Below are 15,774 nucleotides of genomic sequence, written 5' to 3'. Positions count from 1 at the left end.
CATCATCATTATCATTATTAACAGTTTAACAGAGCAGCATATTCCATTGCTCTTACAATTGGAAACAACATTAAAATGACAAAACTGGGTGCTAACAGACATAGAGGAAGGAAGACCCTGCTTGCAAGCTTACCTGATTGCACTTGTCAAACCACAAGTGCCAACATGCCCCGGACCTCAAAGGCCTGCTGGCACCTGTACTCTGTCTGTAAAAAAACCACTCAGACACAGCCCTTGTTCAGTGACTTGCGGTCAGGTGAGGCAGAGCCTTTCCTGTCATACTTAGGTATACTCCAGAATTTTGCCTATAAAAATTATGCGAAAAATGTAAAGAAAATATTATAAAAATCATCTTTGTTTTATTCTAATCATTTTTATAGTCAAAACTCTGGAGTAAAAGTGGATGGCAGGTGAGGCAGTGCCTCCCTTGACTACCTTTTCCGCACATCCCTGATCAAAACCCATCAAATTTCCAGCACTACATACTGCTGCACCTATGTATAATGCCCACATGAACCCTCTGGTTCATATATGTATGTGTAAATCTGGCTCTGATTCTAGCAAGTGCCTCCCCAGCCATTTACCTCACTGCACGTCACTGGTCCATGTCCTCTTCTTTCCATGTAGCATCTCTGAATCTTGGTAAAACAAAAAACTTCGGTATTGCTCCTTTCGGAGCCCCGTCGTGAATTGGTGGTCACTCAGAGACACTCTCCATAGGAATGAATGAGGACGCGCTGACTAGTCAGAGCTTGGGAACTACCACTAACTTTCAGCCCAGGGATGGTTGGCCTTGGGGAGGGGAGACCCCATTTTTTGAGGGAACCCCACTTCCTCGGGATTCCAGTCCAGCGCTGACAAGTTTGGGACCTGTCATTGTTACGGCAGGGGGACTCCACACATTGATTATTAATAAAATGAAACTTGCACAGATTATGAACTGTGCAGTGCTTCATACCAACTCGCCTGAGGCAGGTCTATTATTTGAGCGGGTTTACCGTCTGCTTTGCTGCGGGTTCTAAACTTGCCACTAGCACAGGTTCTGAGCCGGGATTTTGAACACTGGTCCAACCCAGCTGCGACCCGGGTCAAATCCCTTTGACACTCACTATCGACCAGGGTTATTCCCGTGTTGGCCCCATTCACACTGAACTCGGGACAGCCCTGTAAAACCCTATGAATATCATTAAACATTTAAATTTTCTGGCTCACAAAGAATACAAAAGGGAACAAAAGAGAGGGATGGGGACTGCTCACAGCATTGCAGGAATCATGGCTGATGGATTACTCTGTGTAGCCCTGAGTTCATGAGTGTTTGTGCTTTACTGCTATTCGATTCAGCCAGTGAGAGCATGATGCAGCTTCTGACAGCATAGTGTACAGTTCACTTCTTCATCACTCCAATTAGCCATCACTGTAATGACAGTAGTGGTATTAATTAACCCCTTTCAGACTGCCGGAATGCTTCCTCTGCTGTTGTCTGCAGTGTGCTGTCTGTGTCTGGCTGCTGACATCATCAAGTGAGACCCAGGAACATCCATTCAGCTGTGTTTGCTGAGTCCCTGGTTGGATAACCCGAGTAGGGCCTGTTCCCACTCCACTACGACCTGGGTCGTTCCAGTTTTCAAGCGTGGTTGATTGCAGGGTTGAAATGCCGGGTTGCTCGACCCGGGAATTTTTCTGGTGGCGCGTTCACACTGCACCTCGACCCGGGTCTACCCGGTAATATCCAGAGTTACTTTTGAGATGTGAAAGGGGTATTCGTAAATCCGGCATTTCTATACTAACAGAAAACACATTGATAGTTAAGCAGATGTTCTACTGCTGTCTAAAGTCTGTTTTTTTTTTCAGCTAATTTCTGTCAGATTTGCCTTTAGAAATTCTCCTATTTGCAAATCAGACTGAAATTCGCAGAAGTGGACACTTAATAAATTTACCCTCTAGAGTATAGGCACATTTTATATACACGCCAAATGTTGTTAGATTAGTTCTGAAATCAGTTTCTCTCACCCCATGAGTCTGTTTTTAAAAGTTTAGGGGTCTATTTACTAAGCAGCGTTAGGAGACAGAGTGATAAGTGATAAGAAAGTTATAAGGTGCCAGCCAATCAGCTCCCAACAGGCTGTGTTTGAAAAATGACAGTTGGGAGCTGATTGGCTGGCACCTTATCACTTTCTTATCACTTTTCACTCTGTCTCCTAACACTGCTTAGTAAATAGACCCCTTAATTTGATACATTAAGAGCATGGAGAAAATCTCATTCCACAACTATGAGTAAGTCTGTTTTCATATTCCCAAATTTCGAACTCTTGGCTGCTTTTTAGGAAGATGCATCTTATTATTCATCATGAAGAACCTCATGTGGAACATTAACCTTTGTTCTCCTCCGTTTTATTTTACTCAATTTAATATATGTTAGACAATGAAAATAACGTGCCATCTTTATTGTAAATTCTAAGGAATTTAGAAGCAGCCGTGAAGAAATAACTGGATACCAAGTGCGTTAGACTTTTTTTAATTGATTATTTTATTCGACATTTAATGTTCTAATACTATGGCAACTTACAGTATTTTTCATTGTTAAACAGTTGGTTGTTCAACGCTTGGGATTTGATACCAGAATCACTGTTCTTGGACATGTACAACGAGGAGGAACACCATCTGCTTTTGATCGTATCTTGGTAAATACATTTTTTGTGTTTAAGCATCTTTTAGCCCAGGATTAGGTAACCTCAGGCCCATGTATTGTATGCAGTAACAGGTCTCTAAATTGAAATCTAATTCTTCGATTAGTGTGACAGGTTCCTGATTTCTACAAAATGTTGCACATCCTTAATGTGTGTTTTTGTTAAAACATCAGCATTTCTAATTATTCACGTACTGTGACATTTAAAAATTAGTGATATAACATTTATTTCACACAATGTTTTTAAAATTTATTTTAAAATGAACATACCCAAAAGCATAGAAATCTAATGTGGCAGTATGAGGCCCATTGTTACGCCGGGTACACACTAGATGATATGTTGTCCGATCCAGCGGATCGATGACATATCGGGCACATCGGCCATTGTGCCCCCGCTATGTCCTGGCATTGTTTTATTTCTAAATTGTAGCTGGGTATGCAGCATAGTCTCATAATATGGGAACATGGACATCTTACTTTCTAAGGAGGTCTACAAGGTTATAGACAAAATAGATTGAATAAGATAGGGCCCAGACACTTCTCCCCGAGGTACACAATTAATAACTCTAGCCCACTCTGAATATATTCAGTTTACAATTACTATTTATCTGCTATCCTTAAGCCAGTTTTTTACTCCTGTATTTACTTTATTTCCCAGAGTTGAGATACCAGACTGTTATGTGGAACATTATTGAACACTATTGCAAATAAAACAGGCCGATTTCACTGCACAGATCCACCTTAAAATTTACCTGCTTGTAAAAAACTTACCACATTTGCTAAGCAAGACCTGTCCCTCATGAAACCACATTGATACTGTTAACATATAATTTTCTACAATATATTTCAGAATAGCATAATTTACCGACAGCTGAAGTCTGACTCGGGGGTCTATAATTTCCAGGCTCCTGTTTTCTTCCCTTTTTTACTTAATATTTTTTTTTTAACATGAATTGTTATACTCTTCTAAGACTGAGCTGATGATTGCATTTCATTATTCAATTGAGGCTTTACTCAAAAGTTTTCATTTATGTACCACATCTGGAACATGATTTATAGTTCAGGTTACTGATCAGCTTTACAAGACCTGGAATGCTGCACTACCCCCAAGGCATTCCACCACATGTAACGTCAGTAATTGTATTTTTAGTAAATGTACTGTAAGCACTGTCTAAAATTTACCACAGGTGGGTGAGGTTAATGCAGAACAATAGGAAATTATTTTTCACTGAATACATTGTAATGTAGTTTTGTAATGATCATTTTGTTGTAGTGCAGTCTAGAAAATTAAACAACTGAATGGGTGCTAAGGACGGGATGCAGTTTATAGACCGCCGGACTAAATGCCGCCGGTCTATATCCCGCCACGAGAAGCCCGACGGGGGACTTAAGATAGGAGTCAAAATACCGATGCCTATCTGAATCCCGACGCCGGAACACCAAAGGACGACAGCCCGAACTTGATGGATGATGATTTTGCCTTTGAAGTAGATGTCAAAATCATTAACCCAAAAGGACAAGATGGTGAGGCTATGTAGCGGGACAGCAAGGATTGGTTGATGGAGTGGGTATTTGGAATATAAGGTAATTCTAAAATAAGAATCCTGATTTTGAACCAAGTTTTCTCCTTTTGCAGTACAGGAGCACTTCTGCAGGAGGTAGGTTAGGGTTGTTGGAGGCAAGGGCGTTTACAGATGTGTCCACATACATCTATCCTCCATGCGCTACAAGTCACGCCACACATAACTTGCGAGCTACGTGTGCCTCGGTAGCGCAGAGTGTCTTTCGTACGACTTTTTACCGTCACAGTGATGTGAATATCTAGCACAAGTAGCTTCTGCTGATTTAAATGATATGCAGCATGCCTATGTTCTGTGTGCGACTCGGGTGTATCTGCATGTAAAATGCGACGTACAGTACTTACAGCCGCTGACACCGTAATGTAGCGTTATGCATGCTGATGCACTCGCTGACGCACAGAGAACATAGGCATGCTGCATATCATTTTAATCAGCAGAAGCTGCTTGTGTTATCTATTCGCATTGTTGTGTTAATAGGACGCTTTTAAAGGTAAAAATTTGCCGAGTTGCTGAGTCAAGCCAAGTCATGGCGCGATTAGAAGGGCTGTGTAACGCACAAGGAGGCTAGATGTATGAGGACACGTACTATAGGTGCAGTGAATGCAGCTGCTATATGGCCTGAAGCTGAAGATTTGTTAATGTTTTTATACATTATGGGCCGTATCAATTTGAGGCGAAATGTCGGAATCGCCGATGACATCATTGTCGCCTATTTCAATTATCCCCGTATTCAATTACATTGACTTTTCGCCGGTGCGAAGTCAATGTAAAAAAACGGGGATACGTTTTCACCAGCCTTTTGCTGGCGAAATAAAGTGCATAATTGGGGTTTAGGGGTGCAGGCTTAAAAAAAATAGCTTGCACCCCTGGAAATGTCCCCTAAAAAAGATATGTCTCAAAAAAATAAAAAATCGGGACACCCCAAAAAATTACCTTTTAAATTTGGGATGAAAAAAAATAATTCAGAACACACTTATAAAAAAGCCAATTTAAATCCAGCAGGTGTTTTCTTCATTGCCGGAGTAGCGGCAGGTGCATTTTTAAAGAATTTTAAAAAACTTTAAAATATGCTTCCACCCATTTTCATTTACCCCAAATTTGATGGAACAAGTTATTTTTCCCCCCCAAAAAACCTAAGTGCTATTCTTCACTTCTTCAATAGCCGCATTTATGCACTTGCTGAGGCTATTACAATCCCCGACTTCCTTCAGGCTAAAATGGGTGTACCCATAGTGAACTCCCATGTCTGCACATCTTTAGGGGGGACCCAGGGACATTTCCCAAAAATTCCTGAATTTTTTGCGATACTTCTCTTTCCGCCAGCTCCCGTTTTCGCTGCTTCCTAATTGAATATGGGGATAAAGCAGGTACGCACCCGATACTTTATCCCCGGAAAAGCTGCGATGTGGAGCGAAAAGTCCAGCACAGACTTTTCACTCCCAAATTGAATACCCCCCTTAGTCTTGGAACGAATTTGACTAGACTGCACAGCCAATCTATTATTCATAAAGTTGGAGGGGGCCTGTCTTATTTGTCTGTCCCATGTGTGAGTTTTTTTTTGCCATTGGGCCCTTGCATATGTTGCTATGGGGTCTACAAATGACTAGTTACGCCCCTTGTTGGAGCTGATCTGCTGTGGCTAGAGCTGCATCCTATAAGGCTGCAGTTTTAGGGCAGAATATGGTACAAATAGGAAATGTAGTGATAGCTCTACTGGAAAGACAGAGTACTGCATAAATACTTGCTTTATAGCATGTTTTTAGGTTCATGCTTTCCCTGCTCGCACAGCTATTTTTGTCTACTATCCCATTTGTCTCAACCCCTCAACTCAAATGGAAGCTAGACCAAAGGAGCCTTTTGTCAAGTCTTTGCTAGTGACTACATTATCAGCAACTAGCAATCTTCTACAATTGATTGTGTTTTGATTTTATTAATGTTTATGAATACATCTAAAGCTGGGTACACACTGACAGATATATTGGCGATCAATTGATCGGCCAAAATATCTGCTGCCCGTCGGCCAGTGTGTACCCGCGATATGTCTGTGAACGTCGTCATTCACAGACATATCGCATTGGCTGTGCTGCACAGCCGATGGACAGATATGTCTGCAGACATATCTGTCCATAGGCAAGTGTGTCTCAGACCGCCTGTACATACACAGCGGCAGCCGTGGGGAGGGGGGCGGGCCATGCCCTGACCCGCCGCCGAGAGCCGCGGGCAGACACAGATGATGGTTGTTCAGAGTGTATGAATGACCATCATCTGCAGATCACTCGATCTTGAGATATATCTGTATAGTGTGTACCCATCATTATGTAACACCTTGCAATATTAAAATAGGCACCTATAAGCATGTAAATAGTATATTTATAGTTGTGTATAATTTATAAATATGTTTAGTGTGCTAATGTAATGTATATGCAGGGGTTTAACAGTGGGATCATTTATTCAGAGGACTGTGGACTATTGCAGTATCCCTGGCACTGAAAGGGGGCCAGAGCATGGAGCCCCATTGGTTAATATTACTAGTCAAGGGCCTTTAGATCTAATCTGCCTAGATTTTCTTACTTTTGAAGTGCCATCGGGTAAAGAGTACCACATCTTAGTCATAACAGATCATTTTACTCGTTATGCTCAAGCCTATATAACACCAAATCAGAAATCCACTACTGTAGCGAAGACATTGTGGGACAAGTTTTTCGTCCATTATGGATTACCAGCAAGAATACATACTGATCAAGGCAGAGAATTTGAAAGTCAATTGATCCGTGAACTTTGTGCATGCTGTGGGATAACCAAGTCACATACAACTCCTTACCATCCCCAAGGTGACCCACAACCTGAAAGATTTAATAGAACACTATTAGACATGCTGGGTACACTGGATCCCCAGGCCAAACATCAGTGGAGTAGGTACTTGAGTCAGCTAGTGCATGCGTACAACTGCACAAAAACGGAATCAACTGGGTACTCCCCTTATGTACTAATGTTTGGGCGTGAGGCTCGTCTACCCATTGATGTGAGCCTGGGGGTTTCTGCTAACAACACTTCTTTTCGACCCCATACGATATATGTACAACAATTAAGAAGGGAGCTAAAGGAACCATATCAACTTGCTTGTCAAATTTCACAGAAATCCGGAGAAAGAAACAAGAGTTACTATGATAAAAATGTAAAAGGGCATGCATTAAAAACTGGGGACAGAGTGCTACTGCGACAACTAGGATTGGCTAAAAGGAAGAAATTATTGATAACAGATGGAGGGAGGAACCATATGTCATTGTTGAAAAATTACCAGACCTTCCTGTTTATCGGTTAAAATTGGAGAATGGATCAGGACCTATTGTGACATATCATCGTCAACATCTTTTACCTATCAGCCGTGAAATTAATTTACCTGAACCCAGTAAAGAAACTCAACAGCCAAGTGAGAAGGAAAGTATTCGCTTAAAGAACAGAACAAGTAGACATCAACCTATATCTGTATGCGCGTTCCCGTATAAAGAAAATGGTGATACTGGGGAGGATAGTTATGAGTATAATACTGGAGGGTATTATTACAGAGATAGTTCACCCCCATTGTTAGATGATGAAGCTCAGTTGGAAAAGTATAATCACCAGACTGGTCATGATATAGGTGACCCTGATGTAGACCCATCTAATGGTTTTACAGAGAGTAGAAATGTGGAGAGAATGTCAAGTGGAATAAAAGGATCTCGATCAAGTGATTCACCAACAGTCTCAGAAATAGTAAGCTCTCTGGAACCAGTGAGGACTCTCAGTGATCGTCCAGTACGAGAGCGAAAGCCTCCTATGATATTTACATATGAAAAGTTAGGATTACCTGTAGAAGTACCAAGGGTAATACAGCCGTATTTTGTAAATTCATGGCCCTATTTTGGAAGTGTTTACTAGGGTTTGGATAATTTAGAATACTCGTCATTTTATAGAAAAAAAAAAAAAATTGGTGCTCTGGATTTGAAAATGCATAGTACATCTGTTTCAGTACCTGAGCACCAGGGGGAGAATGTAACACCTTGCAATATTAAAATAGGCAAAATATAAAAATAGGCCTATAAGCATGTAAATAGTATATTTATAGTTGTGTATAATTTATCAATATGTTTAGTGTTCTACTGTAATGTAATGTATATGCAGGGGTTTAACAGTGGGATCATTTATTCAGAGGACTGTGGACTATTACAGTATCCCTGGCACTGAAAGGGGGCCGTTGACAGTTTGTAAAGACACAGTTGGAGCTGGCGGTTGAGGAGTTCTCCCAGGGTTGGTGACGGCTGCTTACCTGAGCAGAGGAGGCTGTGCCTGGTGTTGGAGAGCTGGAAACCAGGAATTGAAGGAGGGACGCTGAGGTGACCGCAGTTAGAAATTAGTGGGAGGATCCGGAGAGTGAGTGCTGCCTATAACTGAGATTTGAGAAGGCGAAACATGAGAGTCAGCCGACCAGAGGGTCTGAGGCCCAGCCCCTAGGAGGAGTCTAGTCAGCGCTGCTGTGTCTGTGGAAGAGAAAGAAGGAGACAGAGATAAGTCTAAAATAAGTCCAATAGTGCATTAGCTTAAAGACTACATGCAAAGTAAAGTTCTACTACATTATTTCAGGCCACCAATACTTCAGAATATTATAGTAAGCACTATTGGATAACACCACCGATGCGTATATATAGAGAAATTAGTTATACTAACATCCAGCACCAGCTCAGCATTATAAGTCTGGCCCTCAGACACCATAGACTTCTGCCTATTATATCAATATTCATACACAATTGCTAACCGAAGATTATAAGGACTAACTCTACAGACTGTTGCATATCACTACTAAAGCCCATTGGATGAGAAGCGACTAATTTTAGGAATTCCCTATAAACCGGGATTTCAGAACTTAAATGCATATTAATCTACTAGCATGTGCACCAACGAGCATGGCCATTCACATTGACTAATAAGGGGAGTTTAAGAACAGAATATGAGAGGGCTAATCTCTTTAAAGCTTTAAAGGAAATGGGTTATTATCAGTATGTCATTTGTATAGAGAGATATTATGAACTATTGCTCAGCTTAATTGATAAATGTGTAAATGTTATTCCAAAATTGTTATGATTACTGCATTGTTCATTAACTGAATTCATCTTCAGCAGAACAGAGAGTCGCAGTAAAATAAACTATGTAACTAATTTGTGTGTAATTCTGAGTATAAACATAGATGTTATAGTGAAGTGAATAATTGCTGCTGCATATTTATAATTGTCATTGGTAGGTTACCAGTCTGAAATTAAGGTATAACATGACACAAAACCAATACTTACCATTCAGGGGTGTTCCCAAGTCCGCTCCAGGTATAGCGTAAGAAAATCCAAGACTTGGGTGGAGGCACTAAAGGGAAAGAAATATAGAGAGGTCTATTGTAACAAATAAAGGAAAGAGGATACCTAATACAATTATGTAACAGGAATGCAGTCAAGACTCTTATTCTATTATCTTGGGTACACACTTGAACAATATATTGTTCAATCAAGCAATGAACTATATATAATTCTATCATCAGAAGGTGTGTGTACCCAATGTCTGTGAACATCGTTCACAGACATACAGATGTGTCTTATTCGTCTTTGCCGCAGTTGTGTTAATTAACCCCTATTGGCACGCCTGGTCCTGTAAGACTCTACTAACGCCTGGCATTTTGTTGCATTTTTTTTCCTGAAATGCGTCTAAGTTGCGATGTGACTAGGAGGCACCAGGAGACTGCTGATTAATTTGATATGTGACAGACTTAGTCTCTCAATCAGCATGCAAAGTGCTTGGATGCAGCGGCCGCAGTCTTTTAACACACCTAGCTCTGTTTACAGTCTCAGACGCACACAGATATACAAGTGCCAGATAACCAACTAATCGGCACAGTCTCCTGGTGTTTACTAGTTACATTGCATTGCTACTTTAGACACACTTTTGGCAAAAAAAGACGCCCAACGCTCACAGTATCCTGCTGCATGGTGTATTGAGACTAGATGAGTAAGGACACATTTGGATCTGATCTGCCCTGCAGCACAACCGATGACTATATATCTAACAGATATATTGTTTCATCTGGCTGTCTATATGTCTAACCAGTAGACCGCCCGATATGTCACCCGCAGAAGTAATTGAATATGACATCATAAGTGGATGGGCAAATTCAAATAACTCTGCTGGCCACACACATCGCCGAATTATTGGTAAGTCTTTATGCACTTACCAATCGTTAAATAGGTCAGCCATTTTGCTGACCTGTTAGACAGGTATATACCCAGCTTTATAACATAAAAGAGGGTATTCCGTCAGTACGCTCAAAACCTGCTGCCTACCCACTTCTTAAAGTAATATAGAGTAACACCACACTCTGATACAAATATGAGAAGACAAAAAAATACTTAAAAAGTGGGATGGCGCTGGAAGAATGGAATAACAATATAAAACACAGTACTTATTCCTTCAACTGCGAAATGGTATATCATGAGACAATCCTTCAATAATATTTTGATAAGTCCACCGTAGTTTTCTCTCCAAATATGAACATAGAGTAGATGGAAAAAGAGATACAAGGGAGGACTTTGTTACCTAAGATAATACATATAATAATATGAAACACCAATAGTCATATTGTGCATCCGGAGAAATAGTGATGGCGTACCCCACTCACAATATCGTGGGGAAATGATCCACCTATAAAGGTTTCTTTATCCCCACAGGTATAGGGTCTATATAACCACGTGTTCCACCAACTCCAAAAGCAAGACAATAAAATTGGGCGTACCCAAACTCACTTCAGCAGGAGCTTGGACGTCCACTTAAAGGTATCTATGTACTTGTTACTCCAAGCCAAATTAGTCAGTATATGATATAAAAATTCCGGAGTGACGTAATAAAAAACATTTATAAAACTAGAAGTAAAATATCACAGTTCTTGGATGTAGATATGGAACACATGGGACTAAGGGCCTGATTCAGACCCGGACGCTCTGACAAGAGCGCTCGCTCTGAATCAGGGCCGTCCTACCTATTATTGGAGCGGCCCCCTGGCCGCTGGCATAGCTGTGGGTGACCACCCACAGCTTATGCGAGCGTCCAAAAAGATGGTCGCGATGGTCAAGACCATCGCGACCATCGGGCTTGCGACAAGACCCAGCAGTAGGGTCTCGCTGCCGCAGGCCCAGGAGCGCTTTTGGCTCTATCAGAGCCAAAAGCACTCCCACTGACATCACTAGTGATGTCAGTGGGGCCGGACCCAGATGGTAGGCGTTCCCATGGGAACGCCTCCGTCTGGGCAGCCACTCCCACCAAAGGGGGGCGTGCTGTCACTCACCATCGACAGCATGCCCCCCTTTGGTGCGAGACCCATAGCGACGGCTTGGCCGTCACTATTCGGGTCTCGCGCATGCGCACGGCGCAGCTCCCTCCGTCGTGCGCATGCGCACTAGGGCAACATCGACCCGCTTGCGGGTCTGAATCAGGCCCTAAGTTAACTAAGGTGATAGAAATCTATAACATATGGTGCATACACACCCACACATTTGTCAGTTCATCGATTTCGTTGAACGATAATGATGAACGATTTCATCAACGATTTGAACGATTTCATCAACAATGAACGATTGAATGATTTCTGACAGTATTAAAATGAATGAAATCGTCCAAATCTGTCTGCAAACACAGTCAATGTCAGATATAGTTATCTGACATGCGGGCACGCGCCTAGTTGGTCGATGCATGTCCTACATGTCAACGATATGAACAATTAAATGATTTTTTCAATCATTATCGTTCATATCTTTAACAAAATCTGACCGTGTGTATGCAGCAATACAGTGTGGTTTATAAATGTCCGGACTTCCACACTAAGCTATAGCTCCTTAGCAAGTCCAATATGATCCAAAATACAATCACCCAATGAGTCCTGTGTCCCCTTTACCAACGCGTTTCGATTCCAATATAATCTTCCTCAAGGTATGGGGAAAGACCTTCCTGTTATCATATAAATACCCCCCTCAATTAATGTCAATTACAATGAATTATATGGGCCCCGTCATTAGTCTGTATAATAACAGAACACCCCCTTTCATGGGAAACTTGTATTTTACATATACTCCTTGTGTAGTCCCGTAGCTCTCCCCGGGCGATCCGTAACTTCAGGTGACAACACTGGAAGTGACGCCAGCCCCGGAGTAGAATAATGTCCAAAGTTCCAGGAACTGTATATCCGTAACTTGCCGTCCCGACTCAATGGTACCGCTTCTATGGTTCTAGCGTGCAGATCTTCTGGCTCCTACAATGCTGTGCATCAGACCCGCTCTCGGGCGGGAGACGTCATGCTGTCATCACCGGAAATGACTACCTACGTTACCATAGGGACGTAAACATTAGATGGACTCTCGATCTCTACCGCCTCGTTGTCAAGGTGACGGTGTAAACAACCGTGTACAAAGTCCCTGACCGTCTGCGATCAATAAATGATCAATAAACAGAGATTCCATACTCTGTGATAAAATAAAACTCAATGTAATTAACAATCCATGAATCTCAATAAATTACATGATTTTAAAATAAACATACTAATAAAAAATTAATGAATAAAAATATTGACACATAACATCGCTTAGATTTAGTCACTACTTTAATGCCATAGAAGTTTTTGATCTCATTAGTGGAACAGTTATGTGCGGGTTTTAAAATAAGCTGAGAGGGAATGTGTTTCCAGTCCTTTCCGGATATTCCGGAGATGTTCCCCGATCCGGATTTTTAAATTCTTTGTTGTCCTCCCTATATAGAATTTACCACAGCTACATTCTATTACATAATTGACATTCGACGTATTTATGTAATAAGTTCTTGGATTTTTAGCTTTTTTCCATTTATGTCTAGTTCATCCACTTTCATAGTATTAAAACTCTTTTTGACATTTCTGCAGCCCAGACAGATTCCACATCTATAAAAGTCTGTCGATTTTTACCTCCGACCTTTTGTCTTTTAAATGAAAGTGTGCGCTTTTTGTCAGTTTCATCTTTAAATTTGCAGCTTTTCTGTAGATATATATCGGCTTAGAGGGAATCTATTTACCAATCACTGGAACCCTCTGTAAGATAGGCCAGTGGGTTTTTTTTAAATCTGTTCTACCTCTTTATATTGGGCGCTGTACAGTTTGAAATGAAAGCCCACTGAAATTTATTTTGTTTTGGGGCTTTTATCTTAGGTTTCAACAAATCATCCCTATTCACATTCCTGATATCATCAAGATCTTGTGTTATTTTGGTTTTATCATAACCACATGTTAAAAAGGATTGTTTCATATCCAGAGCTTGTTTTTCAAATACTGCTGGATCTGTACAATTCCTCTTTAGTCTTTTAAACTGTCCACCCGGCACAGAATTGAACAAGTTACTATGGTGGCAACTTTCTACATGAATAAACATATTCAAATCGGTGGGGTTTTTTAAGTTTTGGTATGAAATACACTTTTGTCTATGTATACAGTGATATCTAAAAAAATTAATACTTTGTTCCTGAATGTCAAAGGTTAGTTAATATTCTTGTTATTTTGATTTAATAAAATTCCAAAAATCAGCTAAAAGTCCTCCATTCCATATAAAAAATATCAATGTACCGGGACCCCAGATTTGCTCCAAATGGGTTATTATTCCAAATAGTATGGTCCTCCCAGGATCCCATAAGTATATTCACATAACTGAGAGCAAACCTGGTACCCATTGCGGTCCCGATTTGCTGTAGATAATAATTCTCTTTAAAAAGAAAATAATTATGTTGTAGAATAAATTTGATTCTTTTTTAATTAAAAATTGTTGGAGTTGGGAACTGTAATCTGATTTCTGTAAGTGGGATGTAACGGCCTCCACTCCTTGTTCGTGTTTAATAAGGGTGTATAATGAGCTCACATCTGCACTCACTAGAATAAAATCTTGTTCCCATTTGAGATCCCTTAGTTTTTTTTTTTAAATCTCCTGTATCTTTCAGGTGTGACTTATTTAAAAAGACCAAGGGCTGCAAATAAAAATCAATGAATTCTGACAAGTTCGCAGTCTTTGATTCAACCATTGAGACTATTGGTCTGCCAGGGGATTAATGGGGTCCTTATGCACTTTAGGTAAATTATATAAAACTGGTATAATGGGCTTTCATTGAGCAGAAATCTCGACTAACTTTAAAGTACCATTTTCCAGATATTTATCTATAAGCGTCTTGATTTCCTTTAGGAAACTATCTGGGATCCTTTCTCAATACTTTGTAAGTTTCCCCAACCTCTGATTGTCTATAGACTTCTTTTTCATAGTATTGAACATTTAAGAGCACAATGCCTCCGCCCTTATCTGCAGGCTTGATGATAAGGTCCTTTTGATCCTTCAGATTCTTCAGAGCAGTCCTTTCTTTCTAGGTTAAATTGAACTTATTTTTTTGTCTCCTAGCTTTTTTATATCTTCCAGAATTTGTGCTGCGAAAGTTTCCAGGAAACTTCCCTTCATATGTGTTAGGAAGAAAGTAGATCTTGGTCTAAATGTGGTTGGAGACCCATCCTCCATTTGGCCCAAAGCACTATGCCCCTCTTTATTCAAGAAAAATTTCTTCAGGGTTAGTTTCCGAACATATTTCTGTATGTCGACAAAAAGTTCAAATTCATTGATTTTTACCGAAGGTGCAAATTTCAGACCCTTATTTAACAACAATCATTCTTGTTCATTAAGAATATATGAACTTAAATTAAAAAATGTAACCTTCTCTTAATATTGAAGGTGTTCCATCTGTATTGGTATCAACGGTATTACAGGTTCCATTACCTTTTCTGCGTCTCCTCAAACTTGTTTTTTTTATTTCTTTTGTACTTTTGTCCCCCCCTCTTTCCTCTTCTGTGATATGTGATTATTTGTAGTAGTTTTTCCTCATGCCTTTATCTAAAAAATGTTTCCGTAGAGACCCTAAAGGTAGATCCAATAGGGGATCAAATTTGTTTTGTAAATGATTGGGGGAATTATATTTGTTGGATGTTTGAATCGGAGTGAAATCTGAAGCTTTAAATTTTCTCTTATCATACCATTCCTGCTTATTCCTCCAATTAGGATTTGAAGTCCTACATTCTCAAAAATCAATCTCTCTCCCCTCCTTTCTTGTGGGTTACCACCTTTTTCTTTGGTAGTGTTCAGATATTTTAGGTCTATTTCTAGGTGTCTTATATCTTAAAGGTGGAATATAAATTTCTCCCTGGGTGGGGAGATCTTCATCTATAACAGCATAGAAAGTAATGCTATCCTTATCTCTATTGAACTTTTTTAATTTCTTTTGTTCAATTGGTTCCCTATTCGCATCACTTTAAACGCAATATTCTCCTGAAATTTTTTCACCTCAAAGGTCTGAGAAGGGTAATAGTAACTATTTATTCAATTCAATCTCTTCTAATTTCTTTAGTTATTTCCCTCTTTCTAGAATAATTAAATTCATTAACAAGAAGAT

At 40.2% G+C, this 15,774-nt stretch overlaps 1 protein-coding gene across 3 annotated transcripts in view; it reads left to right on the top strand.

Annotated features, from left to right (window-relative positions):
* Positions 1-15,774, top strand: part of PFKL (phosphofructokinase, liver type) — a 238,173-nt gene that overhangs the window by 103,377 nt on the left and 119,022 nt on the right. For all 3 annotated transcript variants that reach the window (XM_088451029.1, XM_088451031.1, XM_088451030.1), the window contains one exon: positions 2,589-2,681. In XM_088451029.1, coding sequence (XP_088307155.1) covers positions 2,589-2,681 — 93 coding nt within the window. The remainder of the gene's footprint in view (positions 1-2,588; positions 2,682-15,774) is intronic.

Source organism: Taudactylus pleione, unplaced genomic scaffold (genome assembly GCF_031769625.1).
Source record: "Taudactylus pleione unplaced genomic scaffold, aTauple2 ptg000536l, whole genome shotgun sequence".
NCBI classification, from domain to species: domain Eukaryota; kingdom Metazoa; phylum Chordata; class Amphibia; order Anura; family Myobatrachidae; genus Taudactylus; species Taudactylus pleione.
The sequence above is the reverse complement of the archived record's forward strand: the minus strand, read 5'-3'. Positions and strand labels throughout refer to the sequence as shown.